This window comes from Prinia subflava, chromosome Z (assembly GCF_021018805.1).
Source record: "Prinia subflava isolate CZ2003 ecotype Zambia chromosome Z, Cam_Psub_1.2, whole genome shotgun sequence".
NCBI lineage: Eukaryota > Metazoa > Chordata > Aves > Passeriformes > Cisticolidae > Prinia > Prinia subflava.
In genome coordinates this window covers 92,247,872-92,274,101 of record NC_086283.1, presented here as the reverse complement: position 1 = coordinate 92,274,101, position 26,230 = coordinate 92,247,872, and the positions used below count along the sequence as shown (strand labels likewise).

Here is a 26,230-nt window from a genome sequence, read left to right as displayed (position 1 = left end):
GCATCTCTTGGGATGCAGAAAAAGATTGCACTAACCATAAACACCAGGAAACATTCAGTTTGATTTACAAATTGTAGATGCCCATGAATATTTATGCAAATGTCAGAAGTAACTGGCTTGTAATTCCCTGATGTATCACAAATTCTGGGAGCACTATAAATAGACCTATCATCCAATCTGATACTGAATACATCAGGAACAAGCTGACGCAAGTTCTGCATGTACCATGTCCAAATGTTGTAATTAATTTCTAGATACCTCGTTAAATAAGAAAAGTAGTACAAAGGTAACATATTAATTTTTATTTTATGGCATTCTAGAATTAGGTTTTTTCCATTGTGCATCTGAATAGATTTTTTTTAATGGAAAACTGACATTTCCTGTTAGAACTAGTAAATATAATTTATTTCTGTGCCCTAGAAACCTAATAATCTCCAGGTCATTTTGTGTTTCAATTTTCTCTACGAGAGGAATTTCTGAGTGTTAATTGAAAACTCCTCTAATATGTTGAAAGGTAATTTAACGTGCTAAAGCACCTTTCTTCATGGAGCAATAAAGGAAAATAAGAGTGAAAAAAAGAGGTTCCTGCCCACCTGAAGGGGTCTGGCACAACTACCAGTCTGATGCCCTTAGCAGTAGGGGCAGTTATACTGCAGCACATGGGTGGTCCTCACAAGCTAATCCAGCTCTTGGTCTCTGCCAGCAGTCAGCAGCAAATATTTGAATAGGAACAGTAAGAAACTTGGTGGTTACAGTATAATCTCCCTTGAGGGATAATCTCCTCAACATCTTCAGTAGTTGCCTGTGTATGAGTATGCCAGAGCTCTCCTTACTGTGTGTATTACTTAGCCTAGAATGTCAGAGTATTTTGCTTATTCACACTAAACGTTGATCATTATACAATTAAAAAATTCTCTTTTGCAGTATATTTTTACACTCACTTTCACAGATGAACCCTATGAAAAGTACAAAATTTTCTTCATCCTGGTGTCTAATTTTCCCTATAGTAGAAGTATTGTGACCCAAGGATTTGATGTTTTGTACATTTGTAGGCCACTCTTTTTCATCAGCTTTCTAACTAAACTTTTCACATGGGAAAATTTTGTGGCCATATAATTCATGTTGTCAGTCTCTTAAAACCTCCTCCTATCACAATGCTCTTTCTGATGCAGAATGACTGGAAGCAAATGCAGAGCTTCTGATGAGGACAAATGGTGTGAAATTATAATATTACTATTTTCATGGAAAAACAAACCCCTTATGGAACTTCTTTTATTCCCCTCTATCTCATTTCTGATGTAGATAACAGACTTGCTGGTTAACTGGTTTTAAGTGGTGAGCAACAACCTCCCATTCCTGGTGATGTCTGTACTGGTCAGGCTAGATGTTCTGTGTTCTTAACCCTGGGTAGTCTTACTTCCATTACTGTGTACTTTTTTCTTAATCTCTACTTGTTCTCTTTTCTCAGAGACATTTACAAGGATACAGTATTGTGTAAAGGCAACAGGGATCATTTCAGTAGGTAGAATTTCAATCTCGCTGGAAATTTTGCATTTTTAAAAGAAAAAAACCCAACCCAACCTTGTAGAAAATAGTTTTACATAATTTTCTATGGGAAGAACATTTGTATTTTAAGATAAGGAAATACAAAATGTTATTCAGGGTTTTCTTGGGGTTTTTTTGGGTTTTTTTTTTAAATAATATCTCTTCTTCAGGATTTCTGACTTGTTAAAAGGCTAGAAAGTTCTTCAGGAAATATGTAATATTGCATGCAGCTGAAGTAATGGGGGGTTTTAGCAGTAGGAGGAGACAGATGTTTCCCATCAACATACCCATACATTTGATAATTATATACGTGTGTAGTATATAAACAGTCTGTACACATACAAACACATGTGTGGGTGTATCCTATACTGAAGTGTACAGACTATCAGAAATTTTCCAGGAAGAAAGTGAATACACAGCACTTACTTTATTGTTTGTCCACGTGAACTTGGTTTTCCTTTATTTGTTTTACCTTTGCATCATTTCCAGTCAATACTTGGCTCTTCAGAGACAGTGTTCACAGGCTTTGGTACAAATTTCTGTTGCAGTTGTAAAAGTAAATGACACAGTTGAACAAACACTGGGATCAGATAAACTCCTGCTAACACTATTTGAAGTTGTTTAGCTAATAAAGAAACTTGAAATGGAAAAAAAACCCCAAACTATTTAGAGGGGATATAATTGTCTTCAGGTGGAGGATGGGAGGCCTCACTTTTTTTGTTATAACAGATATAGGTGAAGCAAAGGGGCAAATATAACAAACAAATAAATGTATAACTCCAGCAGAAGAGCCATGTGCATTAATTGATAGATGCTGTGAGTTACTCTGTGAATCCAACTCAATCAGCAGCTGCAAGGAAGTGATCATTGCAGATGGAGCAGAATCTGCTGCTCAGACAGCCCTGGTGGAAGACAAAAACACCATGTGGCACTACGAAACAGATGCATTTTTTACCTTACTTCTTATGTACTAATAGGTGTGGATGCATTTTTAATTTTAGTTGGTTTTTCTAAGTATGTGAAGTATACTTAAACTTCTACGTAACCACCCAATTGCATAACTTTTCTTTACTACTTGTTCTTCCTCGTGACATAAAAAAGAAATGTAAATATGGTCATGCAAGCATAAACCTGGAAACTCAGAGAAACCGGTTATTTTAAACAACAAAGTTCACTGGTTTATATCACGCACTGGAGCCCAAGTCAACTGTTTCAACATCATTTGCATGCTGTTAAAGCAGGGACTGAATGATCAGAAAATCGATAATTTAGAAACTGGGTTATGTATTTAAAACAGTGGAAGTAAAATCCACTGATTAAAGTTTCTACTGGTGGCAAAGGAGAAAATGAAATATCTTTTAAGCATCATATAAGAAAAACACTCCAATGAAATTGCCATGCAATATCTAGAAGTGATGGGTTCCTCAGGAGAAGTGCCGTTGGCACCTGAGAATCAGGAATAAATTTACACTAGTCTAGCATATGTAGTTAATCTTGTGAACCTTCTGAAAGAAAATGTTGATTTGTGAAGAAATGTTTATGTTTCAAAGAGAGTGAAGAAAAAAGAGGGGAGAAAAAAGGAGAGAAAAAAAAAAAACCGGGATGTTGTTTCTTAACATTGATCCTAGCATCCAGATGATTCCCTTAATGAGGTAGTCATGCAGTCTTAATGAGCATGTAAGTGGCAAATGGTGTTTGTTCCATGTCTTCTCTTGGCCACAGTCTTCGTTTAAGCTCTCTCCCACATGACACAATAAAGTGTAAATTGGAAAATGGAACATGACATATTTGAGGCTTATCTCATTTTGGCATAAAAATACATGTGGTTCTGTTTTACAATAAACTCTGCTTGGCACCACAGAGACAAAAGGAATTCTAGACAGAATTCTAGACAAATAGAAGCACATATTAATGCCAAAATAGAGTTTATTGTTTACAAATAAGAATAAAAGTATTTAACACAGGTGGTATATTAATTTATAGGTTCAGCTAATAACATAATGTAGTATTATGTCATTAAAAATTTGTTTCATGTTACTTACAAAATTTTGTCCTCACATACAGAGGAACAGATAATACACAAAAGATTTAAGTTTTTCTGTAACAGTTCTTCATGCTTGACTACTGCTATTAGACTACGATTAAAATATAAAGTTTTATTTATACTGTACGTAATTTTCAGTCTGGATTACTAAATGCACCATATATTAATCTAAAAATTCGAGTAATATTTAAATATAAATATGTAGTAATACAGGTAGTGCCTGTTAAACATCTAATCATACAATGATATGACTGCCTTAGAAATGCTGAAAGTCACAAACTGTATGTTTTTCTAAAAATCTGGTGTAAAACCTCTTTTTTAGGTAGCCTCATGCTAACAAAAAGTTACTAGCTGCTCTGATTTTAGTGAGTACAATGTGAGGGCCCTGATCTTTCCATGATTGGAACTGCAGGGTGAATAAACAACCCAGAAATGTTTTCAGCTGGTGAACTGGGACTAGATGGCATGGCATGGCAAGGAGGCTGCAGCCAGGTGGTGGTCAGCCTCTTCTCCCTGGCCACCAGAAACAGGACAGAGGACACAGTCTTCAGCTGTGCCAGGGGAATTTTAGGCTAGACATTAGAAAAAAAATTCTTTATAGGAAGAGTTGTTGAGAGGCATTGGACTGGGCTGCCCAGGGAAGGGGTGGAGTCACCGCCCCTGGAGGTGTTTAAAATAAGACTGGATGTGGCACTCAGTGCCATGGTTTAGTTGGCAAGGCAGTTTTAGATCATAGGCTGGAGCTGATGATCTCCAAGGTCTTTTCCAACCTTGTGACTTCTGTGATTCTGTGGCAGGGCCATATCAGTAATGCTAACCCCTCCTGCTCCCTGGGACGGATTATGAGGGGCCAAAATACTCTTCTGGAAAGGTTCTCACTTCAGGGCTCAGGTGGTCCAGGGTGGCATTCAGACTAAGAAGGGTTTGCAGCCTTTCTACTCGTTGAAATAGATTGATCACAGTTTTCTACAGGATTGTATTGTTTTCTGCTTGCACATACTACAGTACAAGCAATTCCAACAGGTTTTAGTTATATCTTGGAAAACCACAAGAGTTTTTTAAAAAGTCTCTCTTTTTTCCTTTTCCCTCAAACAACTGAATCTTAAAGGGTATATCAAAACCCTTTGGGGTTTGATAAACCCTAAAGGGTATATCAAAGCCAGGAGCTTTCTTGAGATGCAGTTGAGATTTTCATCTAAAACGTGGACTCCATAAACCTTAAGGAAAATACTTTGTGAGACTGGAAAAATCATTTCAGAGGGTAGCAAGGCAGAATAGTGTGACTTTGACATCTGCACCCTGAAAAATTTAGTTATCTAAAACTCTAATTTTGACTGCACAGAGTGGATGTGTGACCCAGAGCGGTCATTGTGATTCCCTGCTTTTCTTCTGGGGTTCAAAGTAGAGAGACACCAGTTTAAGGAATCCACCCAGACTAATGTTGTCATGCAGAACTCTCCAGCCTCTTCTCCTTGACATCCTTTCAAGATGCAGATTTCCCAGCTGTCTAAATGCGACTGCTTGGGGAAGTAGGGAAAGGAGCAGACAGTCCTGGAAAAGCTGTGCTTGCTCTTTCCACCAAGAGAAAGATTTGATGGATTTGGATTCTCTTCATCATTTCGAAGAAACAATTGGTCTTTGGCCAAGAAGATATTTTATAATTTGGACCATTTATTTTGAATTAATATGTTGTTCTGATTATAGTTTACAGTAGCTAATGTAAGTTTAAATGAAGAAGGATAAAAAGCAGTCAGAGGATGAAGTGAAAATGATTTATTGCAATGTAGAACTATCTGATTGAGCTGCAGTTGACCAGGTTCTTAACTTTGATAAAGAGAAATAGATGGATTATATCAACAATTTATTGTAAATATTTTCTCACATGATGCTTCTAAATGGTTTAAATAACATTTCCTTTTGGTGCAATATATTTATTTAATCCTGGAACAATTAATTCACCATTAAATGTCATACATTCTGTTACTATAAAAGGATAAAACTGCTTCCAAGTACATATTGTTTCAGTAAGACATGAGCTTGTTCATGCCAGGTCTTTGGGTTTACAGAGTCACTTCAAAATAGCTGCTTTACAAGTTATGGTAATAATGTAAAACAATATAAAACTCTTTGTGGTAACAATATAAAGTTTTCTTGGGCATCTGCTCTTGAAGTACTACAGTGCTTATCCTAATTTTGGGTGGCAGCATTATTTTTGCATTTATACTGTATCTTCTAGGAAAGTAAAGTGTGAATGTCATATTAGAAAGACATTGTGATTCTACATCCTTAAGGAATGGGGATTTTTCTCAATATATTTTTCGTCTTCAATTAATCTGTATTTAATATTTTTGTGTATAATCTAAATATTTATTTTAGTAATAGCTGTTATCCTATTGATTAATTGAAGTAATTGCAGAATTTCTGCCATGTTTTGGGAATTTATTTCTGGCTAATGAATTGCTTGCTGTAGTCACCTTCTTTCTGTTTCTTGTATCTGTAAGAATATGTACTAACACAATGATTTCATTTACAGAAATTAGATAACTTAATTTGCAGGTAGATTAACACTTGGTTGATATGATATCTGTAAAAAAAATCTTTTCATGCTTCACAAGAAGATAGAGAAATTGTTGTCTTTATTTTCTGTATTTCCAATAATCTGGTGATTTCCTTAGGCTTTGTCAGCACAACTTTAACTTAAATTTTAATTTTATCTGATCAAAATCTGATTTTATTTTTCATCCACAAATGTCAGGTTTTACCATAGCATTGTAACACTTGTGAACTCAGAGTTGCAAATTAAGAAATGGTTAAGAACAGGAAATTCAGAGGAGTTACAGAATTGACTTCTATAGATTTGATATACAGGTTTTATTTGGCAACATGACAGGAAACTACAGAGCAAAGAGTGGAAAGGAGAAAAGAGCTATTAAGGGGGGAATATTATACAATAAGAGAGACAGGGTATGACAGAAAGACCTCCGTCTATTCACTTGATAGCAAAAACTACATCACACTGCTGCAGCACAATTTTGTTTCATTTCTCTGTATTGAAGGGCTGAAGTTGTTTCCCAGCTGCCTTGAGCCATTTGATCTGTAATGTCCATCTGTAGCAAAACAATATTTGGAGCTCTTTAGAAACAGGAGTTCCTGGAGGTGACAATCTGCCCTGGTGAGTTACCTTCATGGTTACACCTCACTGAGATCTAGAGAACATGATATGGGTTCCCTTTCCAGTAATATAGATTAACTGATTGTGAGTATTTATCTAATAAATAGCTAGTAATATGTGTAATGGCCAGGCAGAAGTCAGAACCATCTCAAGTTGCCAGTAACCAGTAGAAACTGGATGCAGATGTCAGAGTCATATAAAAGCTTCATTACACTTTTCAGGGAAAAATGTTATGGCACACCCCTAGCATAGACAAACACGGCAGGCCAGTGCTAGGCAGGCAGCACACAGAAATTTCCTGTTTCCAGCCTCAAACAATACTCATAAAATTTTACATAATTTTTTATCCTTTCTGTATCTCTCACAGCCACTGTACTTTCAGAGGCATTTATTTTACTTAATTTTGGAACCTACTCTACTGTGGTGAATTTATTGTCATTTTAAAAAATTTTGTTTGTGATTCTTGTTGGCAAATATTCAGACGTTGCAAGATACCTGATACTCTGTCAAGTAAATTTAACCAAAAATATTGCAAAAATTTAAAAGCTCTCTAAAGAATTTTATAATTAAGGGAATACCATTTAAGCAATGCTGCTGGAAATTTAATTTACAAACTTACTTGCTGTACTATCCAGGCCACCCAAGTGGCTTTCAGGCACTGAAACTTCCTAGAATATCAGCTCACAGGACCAAAACAACATTCCTGCTCCACATATGTCCATAGGTCTGCACACTTTGGAGTAATAGAGAGTAAACCAGTACTGCTTCAGCTCCTCCCTCTTGGAACTGCTGTAAAGTGAATTAGTCAATACTGTAAAATTTAGTTTGTGTAAAACATCACCTTGAAATTTTACATTTAATCTTCAATCATTTTGAAATGGTATAAAATTTAGAATTTGCTGATAAGAGGTCAAGTATTTTTGTTGTTGTTCCTTTCTGTATTTTGTTCAAAACAAAACCTGTATTTTTTTCCCCTCAAAAATAAACAAACAAAAAATATTTGGAGGCCTAGTTAAAATAGACAATACAGTGAAACTCTAAGATATTGATCAATGTTGAATATTCCTGAACTTATTAAACAGAAGCCACATGCACTATAGAAACAAGAATACATTTCACCTGTAATTTGATATGCACTCAAATTTATGAGGCATGCTCTGTAGCACACTGCAGTTAGGGTCCACTGGTGTGTTATACAAAAGTATAGGAAAAAGAATTTAATTTCTTTGATGTCTATTTAATTTGGTTCAACTTTGAGATTTGCATGTTTTGTGAGAATTTTTTATATATAAAATAGTAAAAAAACTTAAAATAGTGGTCAGGGAAAAAATTTCTGAAGTAATTCAGCTTCTTGCTACTTACACCAGTAAATTACAGGGACAGATATTTTCCAGTAGCCACAGGAAATGAAGTTAACTGAACCGAACCTATCCTGTTGAGATGATTGTCAAGAAAGTGACATATGAGGGTGAATAATTCAAATTGATTGATATTAAGGAAATATGTGCAAGAGATTTATGGAATAATTTAGCACAAAATTCAAAGGGATAATACTTGACCATAGATAATCCACTCTAGTTACATTTCTAACTTTTATATATTGAGAGACAGAAGTGACAGTGGAACACATGAAAAAATACAGCTGTGAAGAGGGTCATTCAAATATAAACCTGCTTATAAAAGCTGCAGATGCTTTGGTTCATTCTCCATTATTTATTTTATATTTTGTTCTTGACAGTTGTATGTTTTGTTTTTTAAACATAAGGGGCTGTTTGTTTTGTGAGGCTTCTATCTTAGTCTTTCTGCAAACTGACTTTAAAAAGGAGTATCATGATATATTACTGCTGTGCTTTTTTTCTCTAATGGTGTAAATAAGCCATCAGCTTGCTGAGTGGTTAGAATTAGTGTTTGCTGAAGTTACAATGCAAAATGAGGTAAGAAAGTGTTATTAGCAATCATCAACTTCAATTTATAAATCAATTGTAACAGAGTAAAAATCAGTGTGTGTACCTAAAATCTGTCACGTAAACTAAATATATTGAGCAGTTAAATACCATTTTGTGTACTTAATAGCCATGTTTGCTGTAGCAAAGCTTAGTTGTTGAGGAATAGTGGCCCATCAGCTGAGCCTAAAGCAGATCCCAGACTGATTTCAGACATGAGTAAGAAAACAAACCGTAGGAGCAGAAGTGGGATCTGAAGTCTAAATTGAAGAAAAGCAAGTCAAGAATTATTGGAAATTGTTATTTTAACATTACCTTTTGTGTAGCAGTGATAGTATTAGTAGTACTTTTTTGCAGCATCCGTCATGTTTTCCATTTTAGGGACAAATTATTACTTTTTTGACTGATATAGCTACCAAGGGAAGAGCAACAGGCTGTACCTGCTCCACCTTATCAAAAGGGCCTCTCTTAAAAGAGTTGAAATGGGATAACTTTGAGTGTGGTGCTGTCATGCATATTCATATTTAAACCAGATATTCATGTCTACACCACAAACTGGAATTACTGAAGTTTTATCAGTTCCATATATCTGTGGATATATCTCTACAGGAGAGAAAGATTCAAGGTATTAATTTCATTACATACTGCAAGAGACAAAAGATTAAATAAGTTTCATGTTCAAACTAAATATAGACCAAACCTGGGATACATAAAGGAGGAAAGGATGACTATTGTTGGAGAGGCCTAAAGATGGTTTGAAAATTGATTTAACTATTCTGATGTTCAGTGGCTTGTCTTGATTAAGGTTTTGTTTGTTGATGAGAGTTGAAGTGGACTTTTTGTCAGGGAAATTACTCATATTATTCCTAAACGCCAATGCATCTTTTTTATTCTTTTCTCTAATGCTCTGAAAACTCCTTAGCCATAAGGGGTTTACAGAGCTGAAGGAGGCCTATTGAAGATGGCATTCTCCAAAAAACAAAGCAAAACCAAGCCAGAAGGGTTTGACAGAGGTTAAAGAGAAAAGTCTTAGACCCACAAAATGAGGTTTTTCATGTAGAATTTTTTCATCTATTGAGAATGCAATTCATCTCCAAAGCTACCTCAATCAATTTTAATTTTTTTTTTTATTTATTTTTTTAAATCCATGGATTCTCATTACTGTAGTATACTTTATTTCCTGCACTGGACATCATCCTAGAAACCACATGAATGAAAATAGACAAGTTCTACAACCTAGAATCATCTTTCTGAAGCAATGGAGGAAGGTCAAAAACAAGAGCAGCTTTGCTGTATATCGTCCCTCTGTCTGACATGCAAAGGACAAGACAGGGAATTGAAAGTTGTTATTTTGCTGGACACTAAAATTAATAGAATCACAGAATCATTGTTATTTTCAATCTTATATTTTCCTTACCATCCCACTGGCCACCTTCTCTTCTATAGATGATATTTCTTTCTTTTTGCTCTCCACAGATCTCTTACTTGTTCCCTTTTCAGCATCTCTTTCTTCTTGAGTGCACTTTTGTTTTGTTTTCCTGTAGGTTTGTTTTATTCTAGCACCGTCAAACCACCTTTTGAGAGACATGTTTTTCTGCAAATCTGCCATCTCTATGAATGCCTTTCATTGATTAAGAACTTAGAACATTAACATATTTGAACTGTCACTTATTTTAGCACAACAGTTTTAGTTGCCAGTATCTACATATTTGTAAAACCTTCATTCAGATCCTAAAAGGACAGAACTCAGCCTGTTTTATTTTGAAAACAAAACTAATCCTTCTCTAACGTCCTTATTATTTTAGGAGTTAAGAACTGATATTTAGCACAAATACCTACTGGCCTATACTTCAGAAATTTGTGGTCATCCCTATCAAGGCTGTGAGTGAATAGATCTGAAGGCACCTTGCATTCCTGAGAGCTCAGCCTCTTCCCTGAGACCTCTGAGCTCCAGTGATGTGCAGCCTGGCACGTGTCTGTGTCAGGCAACTCAGCCACAGATCCTGCTGCTTCTATACTAAAAAAAACCAAATCCATGCACATCCTCAGACAAGAGGACATGAACCTTTCATGAACTGCTAAGCCAAAAAATGCTATCATAGTTCTAATAGTCATGGTTTTCAAATGGGCTTTTCTCATTTATTTGACTTAAAATAATACTTTTCTGTTGCTCCAGGTAGTTGAAAATTTGTTAATTATTAGGAAAGTTTTTGAGTCTTTATTTTCCTTAGATGTCTTTCTGGGAAAGAATATTGCCAGAATTAGTGGTTGCTATAAGTGGTTCTGTGTAAGCTTTTTCCGAATAAAGATCTCCACACAGAATTTCCTCTAAAATTAAGACTTTTTTAAACCATCTGGCCAAGGATCATAAAGAAAGTAAGCAACAGAGTGCTTGAGGGGAAAGCTGCTGTGCTAGAAGGAAAACACAGTGCAGATGCAAACCAGGAGAACTTCCAACACACTGTTTGGAGGACTTTGGAGAAAAGAGATGGGATAACTAAGCTCCAAATATTCATAACATTATTAAATTTATCAACGCTGTTATAAACAGTTTAAAATAAACATTGAAGAAACCCTAGTTTTTCTCCTTCAGTCAGTGCAATATGTATTAGATGGAGAACTTTTTAGGCAAAGCAGCCTAGTAGCTCATCTTTGCCTTTGCAAAAATGGCATCCCAGCTGAGAAAGGTTTTAGATGCCAAGACTTTTTTTTTAAGTTGTAAAAGGCAAAAGTGAATAATTTATTTGTGTTCTTGTCCAGAATAACAGAACACAATGGATAGAAGCAAAAGGGGAAAAAAGTCTCTGCCAGCTTCTCTCTTCTTAAATGTCACTTTATCTGGATGATGATCAGCTGGATTGGCTTTGCAAGACTGACTTTATTTACAAGTACAAAATTGCTTAAACAGCAAAAATAAATTCCAGTGTTTTACAGCTTCATGTTCCAGAGACAGTAATGTGCATCTTGCTGTGATTTGTAAACATGCCAGTGTATTTGGAATGCTAGTTCAAATTAAATTATAGGTTATGAAATATGTGGGTATGAGCATGTAAATTAAAAGATATTATTGCAGGCAACATTTAATGTCAGTAGTTTGCTTCAGCAATGTTTGTAATATAAAATACAAAACAGTTTCCTGAATTTTTAATATAATAAGTTATTATAAAATAAAAAAACACTGTTACAACATTTGTAGATTTTTTCTGAATTTTTCTATAAACTAATCTTCATATAAGCTTTCACACAATCATAGAGATTTTTTTTTCAGTGCTTTCATAGGTAATCTCAAGTGATAATTAAAAAAAAAATTCAGAAGTGTCTTTTTGCCCATCTGTTTTATATTTTAACCTCCTCTTGGACATGTAACCACCCTTCAAAATTACATGTAAAATGCTGAGAGTAGTTTAAAAAGCCTGTCTCTAGGTTTTGAAGGTTTTGTGCAAACACACTGAAATATAGTCCATATGGTTTCAAGCAGTAGTGAACACATTCTGTGAGACATGATGTATATACATTTCTTCAAATAAGGTCTGCTGCAATTTAGATTTCTTTTCTCTATATTTATGGAACAGATCCTCATGAAAGCAATGTTCAGACATATGCAAGACGAGGAGGTGAACCACGATAGCCGTGGCTTCAATAAGGACACAAAGGGCCTGACCAACATCTGGGCCCTCCTGTGATGGAGTGACTCAGAGCTCAAAAAGGGAAGACCAGCTGGTGTAATCTGCCTGGGCTTCTGAAAGCTTTAAACACAGCTCAGCATGGGATCATAACCCCCAAACTGGAGATTTGGAGTTGGATTTAAGGGTAAACTAAGGAAAGGGGGAGATGGATGCAGCCACAGAGTTGCAGTCAGTGGCTCTGTGCCTCAGTGTCCCTCAGGGCTGTCTGCACACTGAGGCTCCTCAGTGTCCCTGTCAGTGACAGAGGCAGTGGCACTGTGCTGAGAGGGCAGCCCCAGTGCATCTGCAGGTGACAGGAGGCTGAGCAGAGCAGGTGACACTGCAGAAAATGGGATGCCATCCAGGGGCACCAGGACAAGCTAGAGAACAGAGACCATGAGAAGCTAGGGATGGTAAAAACATCCAAGTACAGGTGCTGCACCACACCCAAAGCAATCCCAGATGTGAGTACAGAACTGGGAGGAGAAGTTATTGAGAGCAGCCCTGCCAAGAAGGACTTGGAGGTTCTCATGGCTGAAAAGATGGACTGGACCCAGCACTGGACCCTTGCAGCCCAGAGAGCCAAACGTGTCCTGGGCTGCAGCCAAAGCCCCGTGGGGAGCAGGGCAGGGAGGGGATTCTGCCCCTCTGCTCTGCTCTGCTCAGACCCCACCTGCCGGGCTGCATCAGCTCTGGGGTCACAGCACAGGGAGGACCTGCTCTTGGAGAAAGTCCAGAGGAGGCCACAGAGATAATGAGCAGACTGGAGTTTCTGTCTATAAAGAGAGCGGAGATTGTTGGGGTTGTTGAACCTGGAGAGAAGACTCCAGGAAGACCACATTTCAGCCTTCTAATACTAAAAGTGACTTAGAAAAAAGAGGGAGAAAAGCTTTTTACAGGGGCAGATAGTGCTAGAACAAGGAAGAATGGTTTTAAGATTAAAAAAAAAAAGGAGATAGATTAAATATTAGAAAGAAATTATTTATTCAGACGGTAGTGAGGCACTGGAACAGGTTGTTCAGAGAAGTTTCAAATGCCCTTTTCCTGGCTTTGTTGATGGCTAGGTTTGGTGGGGCTCTGAGTAGTGGAAGGTGTCCCTGCCAACGGCAGAAGGGTTTGAACTAGGTGATATTTAAGATCCCTTCTAACCCAAGCCATTCTATCTTTCTATGATTTTTTTCTTTTTTTAAAAGGGAATATACTGTAAAGTTGAACACCATTTAATTATAAAAAGGACACCCTAAATAAAGAAAGGGGAAGATTTGATGTCTTTTGTCTTATTTTAGTTAGAAATTCTCTCTTTCTGCATTTAGCATAGCAGCATATATCTAGAAGTTAGCTGGTTTGAATTCAATGTCAAAAATAGACATAGCCTTGCTAATCAAATACTGAAGAAGGATACCATAAAGAAAATCAAGTATATAGATTTTCTATATTAGAAGGTTACCATTAGAGTATGTAAAAGTAAAACACTAGATAGGTATCAAGTAAAAATGTACTAGTCTCTGGATTGCTGTCCTACAGGAAATATGTTCAGGTCTACTTACAAATATTCCTCTGTAGATATCCATGTAATAGGCTAATTATACTGATATAATAGGCTATAACATCCATATAATTAATCCATATGTAATATTCATATATGGATTTAAAAATTCATATAAAAGCCATGACATGTTTGATGACACACAAAGTATTTTCTATTTGTAGAGGGGTAAAGGGGAAAGATGCACATTGTCCATGGCAATGCACTGGCAATACTGAAATGCTTGCATCCAATGTAGGCAATCTATATTTCCACAAGAACATGAAGTTTCTGGCTATTGTCATCTCTGGTGATATTTACAGCCAGTGTTGCTGAGGGTTTCTTTGGGATTTATAGTGCAACACGGTTTTCTTGTGCCTGGTACGTTGTTTAATAAGGAGGAATTGAGACATATAAATATAGAATAAAGATATTTATTTAGGACTAAAAAATTAGTCCTAAACTGAGAAGACATTTGGAATCAACGAATATCAAATCATACTGTATCTCTCCCTCCAGATGTCTGAATATTCAGGACAAGTAGATCATACATAAATTTTCAGTGGTAGGCATAACTGTTGTACTATATACACAGGTATTCCTTTTGATCACTTTGCTTTTCCTCCTCTGAGAAAGAGGGGGGGACAGGTCAGAAGTGCAGCTTTTTTTTTTTTTTTTACTACATTAAATATGGATTGGGGCAGTGATGTCTTGGCATTGTTCATCTCACTCTCACACAATCCAAATATAATAAGATGTGAGGCCAAATGTGGAAATATGTCGAGTTTACATTTCTATAAAAGGAAAAAAAAATTCTATCTACATTCAGGTCAACTACTACAAGTGACAGAGTAGAGAGGCAAAAAGTCTGTAACCCCCACGTTATATGAACTTGTAGGTTTTATCCTGGTACCATGGGATTTATCAAGACATCTTGAATTGCCCAGAACCTGGGTTTCTAACCTAAAATAGGCAGGAAGCCATAGTCCACAAAGATAGGCGGCTGAGAGGAGCAGTTCTGTCTGTCTTAAAATAGATGTCTGAATCATGGAAACAGACTACCCCAGGAAGTGCCTATCAGAGCTGTCTCTAGCAGGAGCCTAGCTGACCAGTTTAAATGAGCAACCAATCCTCAAGGCTAGTGAGAAAACTCCTTTCTTAGTGTGCCTTGTTTAACTCAGTGAATAATTCATGACAAGTAATGTACTCTCAATGTAACCTTCATTTGTTCTCATAGAAACTGTCCAGTAATTTGCAACTTTTAAAACTACATAGTTTTTTTCCTTCAATTAGTTTTAGGTTTGCAACTTTTACTAAAAATCGAATACATTTTGTACTTTTGAGTGTTCATATAATTTTTTTTTTAAATTTTTTCACCTCTTAAGAGCCAGATTAAATCTTTGCAGTTTTCCATACCTCAAAAACAAACAGATGTGAAACATGAGTAGCAAATTTTCTACAAATTTTTTGAAACACAAAGGCATATTTCCTCTTCAAGAAAGACTTTGTAACATAATGAATAATTTAAATTTGATTTTAGTTCCTGACATTTTTCTGAAGGACTTAGAAGTATGAATGATGTCATTCTACCAAACAAGAGTCTTATCCATGTCTGACTCATTCAGGTGATGGTCCTATACCTCTGGATGCCAGGTTTCCAGTGAAGGACATGGAGAAATCCTCTCTATTGTTTTGTAGAGAACTCTTCTGTTTCATTAATGTAGTTACCTCACCTCAGATTTGCACCCGGGATGACTTTCTGACAGTAAAATTTGATTCTAAAAAAGACCAAATATTACAGAAAATGTGCTTTAGAGTGTGCATGCTTGTGTTGGGCAGCTTCTCTATTAATGTTTGATTTCTGTTTTAGACAAGTCAGTATTTAAAAAAAAACACAAACAAACAAACCCCATGCTTTACTGGATAAAACCAGCTAATACACTTAAAATATAGGTATAAATCTTCAGGTTGCACATACAAGTTTTGTTTTCTTGAAATGGTGGTCTGTGTGTACTCTTGAAATACATGCATAGTGTTGGAATGGTCATATTCCTAAGAGTCTTCCAATCTTCTGTTTTTAATCTCACACTATTCTGTTCTTCTGAAGAAGATGATGATGAAAGAGGACATGTCTTAAAAAAGATAATGATTCTCAGATAAAAAGCCTGACACTTGAGAGTAATTTTGTCCAGGATCAGCCCTAGTTATGCAATTTTTGTAACAGAAATACAGTTCTCTCTTGCCCATCTCAGCAGCCACTGCTTCATTAGAAAACAACAAAAAAAAAAAGTTGGTATACTTTTTTTTAGCCTGAAAAAGCTGGCAAATTACTCTTGGAAACTATAGCTACTGCTAACTCCCTACTGAGTTTAGTATGAGCCATCAATGTTTATTTTTTAAACAACTATTTAGCTAAGAAATTGTGGTCTGAGTTTGCGTGGAGCAAATAGTTCAAAAACAGAAGGTCTGATGGAAACACTGATAAATTTTTCCTTTAACCGTGTAATTAGTGCTGTATTACTGCAGTAAGCCCATTTATATCTGACAAAAAGACTATGTTTTTATAATATAACCCATATTTTTATATGTCTATGTGTTCATATATATATATATGTAGATATACTCATGGTTCAATTTGGGGGTATTATTTTGTGTAAAAAATAAAGAGAAAAACAGCCTGACACACTAGGCAGCCTTAGCTCAGCTGAAGTCCAAAGTCTCCCAATCAGGCAGTATTTAATTTTAGTCTATTCACTGGTGTACAATGTTAATGCAACATTAGCAGACATAATATATTCCAGTCTTAATGATAGATGTAACCATAGTTCACAGCATAATGATGACACTGTTTGCCTAGACTATAAAGTTTATCAGAAAAAAGTATCCTCCTACTCCCAAAAATTAGCTCTATTTCTTTTCTCTTTTGAGTGTCTAGAAATGAAACTTAGCTCAGATTCTATTTTAATTTCTGCAATGGAATCTATGCAGATTGCAGATCAGCAATGGTCAGTTAGTACTGAGGCTGCTAACCTCTAATTGCGTAACTGATTAAATCAAATTAAAAGTAGGCAGGAATAAAGGCAGAAAGACACATTTTCAGCCTGACATGCACCAATAATCTGACCTTGCTTTGCAAGGGAGCAAGGCCTCTCTGTGACACACACCTCCTTTGCTGCTCATGGCACAGCTCAGGCAGCAGCTCCTGGCAGCTTCAGGGGAAACTGAGACTGAGCACCTTCAGACAAGGCATCATATTAGAATTGAGTATTCTCACAGAGAACCCTCTCTGCCATGCATTCTGTGAGGAGTTCTGCACATTTGATTCTGTGTGAGGCCTTTGCAGAGCACATAGTAACTTTATTTACACTGCAAGCACTTAGCTAATAAACCATATTTATTTATAAGCTGGGTAGCTCAATCCAGGCAGCTAGATGTAAGTGGATACACAGAGGAAACACCACTGACACACATCACGTTTCTGCTGTGCCCTTTGGTTTGCCTTTTTTCATTCTTATGAATTCTATGTTCTAGTTATCATCGCACAGTTTAGTTCTCTTACTTAAGCAGTTATGTGTAACTTTTTCTCCTTTGCTGAAGAACTCCAGTCAAAAGGTAATATGTTGTTATCTAAGCATGAATGACAAAGTTTAGTTTTCTGGAATTCTAACCCTTCAAAAAATGTTTCTAAAATAACTTGCTATGTTAAGCAGTGGCTAAATCTGCAGCTGGGTCACAAAAATTTGTTCCTCCAATTCTCTGACTTAATACTTGTTTTTGAAAGATATGTCTCCTGAACCTACACCTGCATTACTAGTTCTCAGACCCACTCATGCAGTTAATATAAGAACATTTTTTTAATCTTTTCTGTCCTTCAGCTTGTTGTGCAGTACAGAACAATAAGAGGATAATCTAGTTCTGTGGATGAACTAGAATGAACTGTGCAACTCAAGAGTTTTACTAAACTAATTGGTGTGGTGCTTAGTTTGTGAAAAAATGTTTCCTGCAGTAGAACGTGTGCTCCAGCAGATTGGAAAGGTTGATTTCAAGTTTAAATGCATTTTCTTTATTTATTGAAAACTATATTTCATATAAATGTGGAAAGTATGTTCATATAAATGTGGAAAGTATGTGTGAAGAAAGCTGTAAGACCAGATGCAACAGTAACTAGGAAATAACAGGAATAGTACTGAGTGAATGAGCCCAGTTTTTAAAGATATTTTAGTTATATTGCTCAAAAAAAGACTCAGAGGAAAACTAAGATTGCATATCAAAAGGCAGCAGATTTTTTTTATATCTTTCATTTGGTTGTGTGTATTCCAAACAACACTTTTAAGAGCCCAGTCATTATTTATGTCTGAAGTCTTGAGGTTGTGAATCCATTTCTTCAGCTTTCATGGAGCAGCAATAATAACCCAACACCTACCACATGTCTTTTTTCATCAATTTGATGTCCAAGTGCTTTTTTCAAAAGCATTATGTGTGTTGTCCCTGGTTTACAATCTAGGAAGACAAAACTTGAGATGTTTAAGCAAGTTTTCCATAACCTCATGAAAGACAAGTTCCCAAGCATGGAACAGAACAGTCAGTCCTGTACCTCACTCCCTCAGCCATGCTTTTGGCAAATCATTTTAATATTCAAATTATTTTAATAGTTAAATTATTCATTTTAATATTCAATATTAATTCTTTGCACTGTAGCACTCTTTAATTCAATTAGTTACTAATTTGAAGATAAGTAACTAAGATGTTAAGTGTGCTCAAAGTGGGCTGAATCCAACACATTTTCATTTAATGCTGTTTTATTTCTGCATCTTTTTCCTTAGACCTTAAAAAGGACTGCAAAAACTAAAAAGATTCCAAAAAGGAAAAAAATATGAGTTTTTTAGGTTGATTTTTTTAAATTACAAGATTACATGCACAAATCAGCTGTTTAAAAATGGCCATATCTCTATTTCTCCTCTTAGTTTTTCTTAATTGTTTTTTCTTTTAATTCCTCAAATTATGAGAAATTGAGAGTTTTTATACTTGACCTCATACCAAATACAAAAATAAATGTACAAATACAAAAAAAAAATAAGTCCAAATACAAAAACAAATGCTATACCATCTTCTATGAGCACAGTGAATTAGCATGTTCCTATCTTTACGTGAAACTTAGACAAATCTGCCTTTGATGTTAACTGTAACACAACAGATTTGATGAACGGATTAGAAGCTATTGTTAATTGTCAAAGTTGTTCTAATGGGTTCTCTAGAAACCTCTCTAGAAAAAGTTGACCTTTATCATAACAAATATGAAGAGGCTCCTTTGTTTTACTTTGACAAAGTCAGCTGATGAATTTCAGATAAAAGGAACATTCCCTAGAGGAGTAAGCTCTCCTTCCTACTGGTAGACTCTTTTTTTTTTGTGGGAAGCCTATGATTCCAAGGTTGCTCCCTGAAGACAGTCCCTGATTTGGCTGCTTGAAGCATGGTTGCTTAATATATATTTTATCATAGTTGAAGGTAGAAGGTACTTGGAGAACAGGAGTTTACTTCTAAAGAGCTGAGGATGGAGACTAACAAAGAAAGCAGGTTGGCAGTGGGTGTTGGTATTTGGTTAATGAGATGGAGAAGTACAACCCCATGAGAACTTCTTTCTGAATTGCCATTGAAAAAGAGTGACTCAAATATTTGAGTACCTGCAACTAGAGTGTATTTGTATTGTAAAGCACTGCTTAGTATCTAAATATGTTAATATTTCTAGTTATATTTCTAGTAACTATAAGAGGCAGCATCTTGTCTGATAACTATTAAAAACAGGCCATCCTGAGAGATTTACTTTGTGACAAAGCCGAAATAGTCTTTGAATATTCCATTTCAGTATGGTATTACAAAAAACTTAGTCAAAAGCCCTGTTTTGCTTAAGTTTGTTTTCCTACATAAAATTGAAATAATGTTTATATTTATAAATAATAAATAATCAAGGAAAATTAAAAAAAAACCCACATCTTTAAAATGGCCAGGTATTCTGCAACTGTTGAGGATCTCAATTTTATCTGATTTTTTTTCCCATGACCTAGTCTGTCTGTTAAAGGAATAAAAAAGTTTCACAACATGGTGCCTGATTTATGTGCACTTCTATAGATGTGTGACCTGCACAGTGACAGACACAACTGTTATTAAAGGTCCTATGACTGTATGACCTTTTGAGCTAAATTTACCACAGATGCCTTTTCTATTCATTGGAGATAACTTTTGTGATTCCATAGGACCCCCACAAAAGCTCCTTTGCAAGTCAGTAAGTGATATTTGGGAGGTAAGTCCCAGAAAACATGGAAAATGTGAAGAACAGAATGCAGAGTGAGAAACATTATTAACATTCCTTCTGCTGTTGTGGAACACTTCATATGCAGATCACTGGCAAAAGCCTCCAGGGCAGTTAGGATCTTTCCTGGTGATATACAGAGTAGTTGGTAATGCATTTTATTGTACTGTTATAAAATAAGGTGCAAAGATTGTAGAGAGCCTTCCACACATTCCAATTTGATTATTTTTTTTATCTTTTGTTGTGTAATCTATTTATCATATCTTCCTTCTATTTGCCAAGTCTAAATAAATTATATAAATGCAATCTTCAGTGCTTGTTTTCATTATTAACCTAGATGCACTACCACTAAAAATAATGTACTGCAACACTTGTAAGAGGCTGTAAAGGAATGGCTATTAAGCATGTAAGCACTTGTCTAGCAATAAATTTGTTCTTTCAGTTTAAAATCAATTCTAAGAGAGTTCGGAGTAGTTTCAAAAATTTATAAATTAAACTATAATTCCTATTTTGTTTGCTGCATTTCCCCTGTTTTAATGCTGAAATTGCCAAATATATCAACATAGGAATTAATTCTCAAAGATTTTATGATAATTTTTGGTCCAGAAATTTTAAACGCTTTTTTTTTATAATGCATAAACTGTTAATGTAATTATTATAACAGGAAAAAATATATGCAGTGCCACAAAAAGGATGTAGTTACAGTTCTTCAGTTAAGGTATTTTGTCCTTTAGTGATTAATAACAATCACTATCTGTATGTGTGTTTGACTTTAACAGTCAACAAGGAATTTAATTTTTACCTAACTTCCCTACAGTGTTCTGAATGTCTTTCAGAGAGGGAATACTTTCTGGTTTGTGAAGTTACACAATAGCACTTATTCACAGTATATAAACAAGTGTTAGGAGAAATAGATAGGGAAGAATTACATTCCTGGGTAAGGGTTTTAGTTGATTTGGAATGAAAAATTCTTTGTTCCTTTCTTTACTCCACAGAGACTAATTTATCTAGTATGTCTGTAAGTGGAATTACTGTGCAAACTCAGAAATGTTCCTGTAACTTACATTCATCGTTTCCTTTCATTTATTATCCAGAAGTATTGTTTCTTTCTCTCTCTCTCTCTCTCTCTCTCTCTCTCGCTTTTTTTTTTTCTTTTCTTTTTTTTTTTTTTTTTAATGTTATTGACCTTTAAACCTGTTGTTATCAAACTGCAAGAAAGAGATAGGCACTCTTTTCAGCTGCCTTCATTCTCATGTGACCTGAAGGGAGAATAGGTTCAAAATAGACTAGTTCCTCCCAGGGCAATACAAGACAGAAGAGAAAAGCACTGTCATTTCCGAACAGCACAGTGCTAGAGTAAACTCAGCATGAAAAAGGAAGGAGTTGCAGCACGTTAGAATTCTTCCTCCACAGCCTGGATTTTTACACAAAACGGATTTGGAGGGTGTTAAAAAGCAGAGGATTTTTAAAAATGCTTTGAAATGGAGTACTTTGAGAATGAGCTTTTTAAGGACAACTGATGTCTGACTGCTGGTAATACTGAAGGAATTTTTCAAAATGAGCATTGTTATGAAGCCAAGATCTCGATCTACCAGCTCCTTACGGACTGCCGACGCAATGTGGTAATGTGGCTCGCTCGTTTCTTTCAGGCTCTCCTTCCTATTGTGACACTGAGATATGTCCCAACGAAGTCACAGGCATTAATTTTGATTTGACAGATTTAGCATGGCTATTGAAAATGTTCAGCTGTTGAGTTGCACGATTATTAGTAAGAAGCAAAATTATGTAGCTTTTTGTTGTAAAATACAGTGTGTATAATTTTTACAAGAGAATCCTTTTCCTACTTTTTGTGACAGATTACATAGATTTTACCCATTCAGCAGTCAGGTTCAATCCTTACTGTTAGACATACGTTCTAAAAATCTTCAGTAGACTTATTTCAGTAAGAGAAGTCATAACAAAAAGCTTGCATTTCTGGAGGCTGAAGAGTAAAATGAAGTTACTGTTTGTGTGAGCTGTTTTGGGATGCTTATATGTAGTTTTGCTTCATAAATAGACTGACTGGTAGAGATGTGTCCTGGGAAGCAGCAGACTTTGTTGCAGCATGTGTAACTGTGCTGTGTTATGCTTCATGCATTTCCCCTTCTCCCTGAGGCTTGGAGGAGGAGAGGTAGTCTGTGAGATTTGTTTTTCTTGTAGATTTTTGCAGTTGTTAGTCAGCAAAGCCTTTTCTTTTGAATAATTCTTTTTCTTTATGCTTTTTAAACATCACTTTATGCTTTTTAAAACTTTATAGGCACTGACAGGACATCTTTCTAATAAGAATGAGAAATAAATTCCATTTGCTCTCTTAATGTGTCCCACATTTTTTTCTTCTCTCTAAATCAAACCACCATAATTATAATACACACATAATAGACTAATTGTTCAGATTTATATTTTACAGGTGTAAAAGATGTATTTTAAAATATAGCTTTTTTAATATATAAATGGCTGATGTGCTACTGGCGGATAGACTAGTAAGTAAATACAGTTCTCTGTGAGGAAAGACATCCAATTAATTGAATATTAGCCCAATAAAACCTTTGTGTTTCAAATCGTTTTGGCTCTGAGTTAAAGCCATATCAGTATTACTGTTAAAGCAGTTAGTAATTTCTTCCAGTTATCTTTTACTGAAACCATTTTGTAGTAAAAGAATATTAAACAAGTACACTACTCAGTCTAAAGAGTAGTCCTGGTTGTTCTCAGAAAGTGCTAAGGCAGAGTTTTGCTGAAATAAATGCAGTAAGTAGTGTCTCTATATCTTCATTAAAATGCAGTACTGTGTTGGTAAATACTAAATACTGCTAAAGTGCTACACTCTGCAGGGTGTCTCCAAGGAAGTGAGCTAAAACATACATACCTTAGCTATTACGTACAACTGAGCAAATAAATCAGTACCTCTGATTAAGTATGCCTTTTTTTTTTTTTTTTTTTGGGGGGGGGTTGTTGACTACCTCCATTAATTCTCTGAGGAAAAGAAATAGTTTAAAAGAAAAAGTAAAAATCCTTGTAACTGATAGTTGCAGGCTAATTTGAACACCAAGCATTCTGTCTCAAATCTTCCTGCCTCTCTTTTGTTGCTGTTGCCTTTAGGTATAGCACTAATCTGATATCTGAGAATACCTGTTCTGCTGGTTGTAAACTGGGAGTCCTCCACTACCCTGCTGTTTGGGAACATGACCTGAGCTGAGAGGTGGCTCTTGGGGAGACACTTGAAGGCTACTGGAGAGGGTACATGCTGTTCTCTGGCGGTGTGGAGCAAAGCCAGGCAGGCCCTGTCCCAACCGGAGGGAAAACGGAGTGCGGAGATGAAAGGGAATGGCAGGGAGCTGCTGGCTGCCCACACCACGCTCAGCTCCTGGCTGCCTCCAGGGAGCCCACCCTACCCACACTGCAGCCTTCAAAGTGAGCAGGACCAGTTTCCAAACCATCTGCTTGACTTCACTTTGCAAGCATTATTGCCTGAATCTGTGGGTATGTACCCGTCCCTGGGTCAGCACCTTCCTGCACTCCTCCAGGAGAGAATAGCAACACCATAGTCTTGCCACAATATTAATGCTTAGGGGCAAATTAAATCAGGATTAAATCACAAGCACTGTATTCAGGCTAGAAGAAAGGAAGAGGATATTTCTCCATTCTGAATCTGTTGACATAGGGATCCCACTCTATGTAGGAGGAGCAGGGGTAACTCAGAGGAAGGAGAAGATGGGTCTCAAGAACACAGGGACTTGAGTGACAGGACTGTCTTAAAGTATGGATATGCCTGTAACAAAGGTTGAGTAAAATTATCCCAGGATTTCCTCTGCCATTTCTCATGAAGATCAGAAACTGGGCTCCCAACACACAGAGATCATTGACAGTATGGAAGAGATATAAAGATAAGACAGAGAAACCTCTGCTCTTGGTGCCCTGAAATCAGACTCCTTCTTTGTACAAAAGGTACAGTCAGTTCAGTGTAACTGCATGTGTGATATTCTTTTCAGTACAATATTAGAAAGAAATAAAAGGGTATCTCCACTGGTGGTACTATGGGTAGTGCAGCTGACTTTAAGCAGATGCAGGTGATCCTGGGCTGTGCTTTAAGCCTTTAAAGCTGCTTGGGTTGAGGATAACTGCTGTTTAGTGTGATGGTAGGGTCTGTAGGCAAACCTCTTTCCACTGTGCCTTGGAAAATTTATCCTGATGTTATGGTGACTGAAGTAAAAGCAGAAGGTTGGTATTTATACAGAACAAGAAATGGACTTATATAAGGGTTATTACCTGTTACATTAATGATGCTCAATTCTCCCACTCATTCCTGAATTCAGGGTGTGATTGTGAAGTATGGTTTTATACCATAAAGCTTCTGGAGAATAATCTAGAATAATCTAGATAAATGATGGTATTCAAGTAAGACAGTTAATGTGTCTTTTCATTCCAGAGAAGAAATAACAAGGAATTAAGGAAATCACAGTAAGTGCAACTTTGGCTGAGCCAAATGAGAATATGATTACATTTTCTTGACTATTTGCCTCTGAACAGTAAAGCAGTAGTGTTCCACTTAAAATATCACATTTCTGTTGACTTTTTCCTTTTGTAATGAAAGAAAAGTTTGAATGCATAAAACCCTGTCTATTTAGAAGAACTGAATTAAAATTTTTGAAGTTTAAATGAGAAGCTGAGAATGCTTGCTTGATGACCAGTCAAGCAGCCTTGGTTGTTAGACAGAACCTACTGGCTGGAAATGGTGCAGCTGATAAGATTTTAGAATTGCCTTTGTTTTTCATGAGATACATAGCTAGCCAAAAGAGCTACAAGCCTCTCGAGTATTGTCAGCTTTTTTCAACCATCCTTTATGCATGATGTGACTAGAGATAGCTACCTGTTTATTTTGTGAGTTGGCATTAGTGGGTTTTATTTAGTTTTTGTAACGTTGATCACTTCAGGTTTTCTGGGTTTTGGAACTTAGGGCTGATTGATCTGAAAAGGGCACAGCCTGTCTGGTGACCCCGAGAGCAAAGATCTTCAACAATTCAGTCTGTGGCATTATGTGAAACAATGCATCTGTCCTTACTTAGCTCTAGAATTGGGTGATATTGCTTGTCTGCAATACAGTGAAGTTCAGTATATTGGAAATTACTGAAAGTTTTTGTCAAATATGGATTTCTCAGTCCATGACATATTTATAGATAAGTGTGACAAAATTGATCCCTTGTATGGACTTTCTCTAACACTTTATATACGGATCACAAGAGGGATGCCAAATAAAATTTTATTGAATGGAGTCAGTAAAATTCTTGTGGCTTGACATCAGTGAATAGCATTGTTTCTGGGGCAGAAGAGCTAGAACAAACAAATGACCTGTCACTCAGCTATGCTGACCTCAGGTAGCTGCACCAGTTTCCTGACTTAAAGATAGTGAAGTGGAGCTCTGCAGTAAGAGTGACCCAGTCTTTTGGTAGCCCTGTCTGACAGGAGGGAGCTGTGGCTACATCACACTTCTTAAGAACTGGCCACCCCAAAACAATTCAGTTCCTTGGTTAATCCCTTGGTGATAGCAAGCCTACTGCCATTACAAAGATGATGAATATATTCAATAAATAACACTCAATGAGTCATATACATCTAGGTTTTTATTAGCAGACCTGTATTTAAAGTTAGCTGCTGACTTCCAGGATGGGAATCCATGTGCTGGTGAGAACACCAAAACCAGGGTATTCCTTGGAGGAATCATTGTCTACAGGGCAGAGAACATAAACATAGATAAATGTAACTGTGAACAATATCAACAGCATTCGTATCACTTGGTTGCTAAAGGGTTAAGGTTGTTTATTTTTCTGTGTTGAGTGAATTTCTTTTCCTCTGCAGTATTACAACCATCTGTGTGAGGCATTGTTGGTGATATTACTTGTCCCTTGTTGCCATATCTTACAAAACTGCTCTTAAATAAAAGAGAGTTGGGACTTCATGTAGTATCCAATTGCACTTTCAGTAGCTGCAGGTAGTGA

The 26,230-nt window shown here is 36.2% G+C and overlaps 1 protein-coding gene across 4 annotated transcripts in view; it reads left to right on the top strand.

The window, feature by feature from the left end:
- The window catches only part of PDE4D (phosphodiesterase 4D), a 535,741-nt gene that overhangs the window by 386,172 nt on the left and 123,339 nt on the right, over nt 1–26,230 (top strand). Inside the window, exon 1 of one of the 4 annotated variants that reach the window (XM_063421938.1) lies at nt 21,048–21,823. The exons of the other annotated variants lie outside the window; for them this stretch is intronic. Coding sequence (XP_063278008.1) covers nt 21,759–21,823 — 65 coding nt within the window. The 5' untranslated portion in view covers nt 21,048–21,758. Of the gene's footprint in view, nt 1–21,047; nt 21,824–26,230 lie in introns of those variants that run through there. 4 annotated transcript variants of the gene reach the window in all.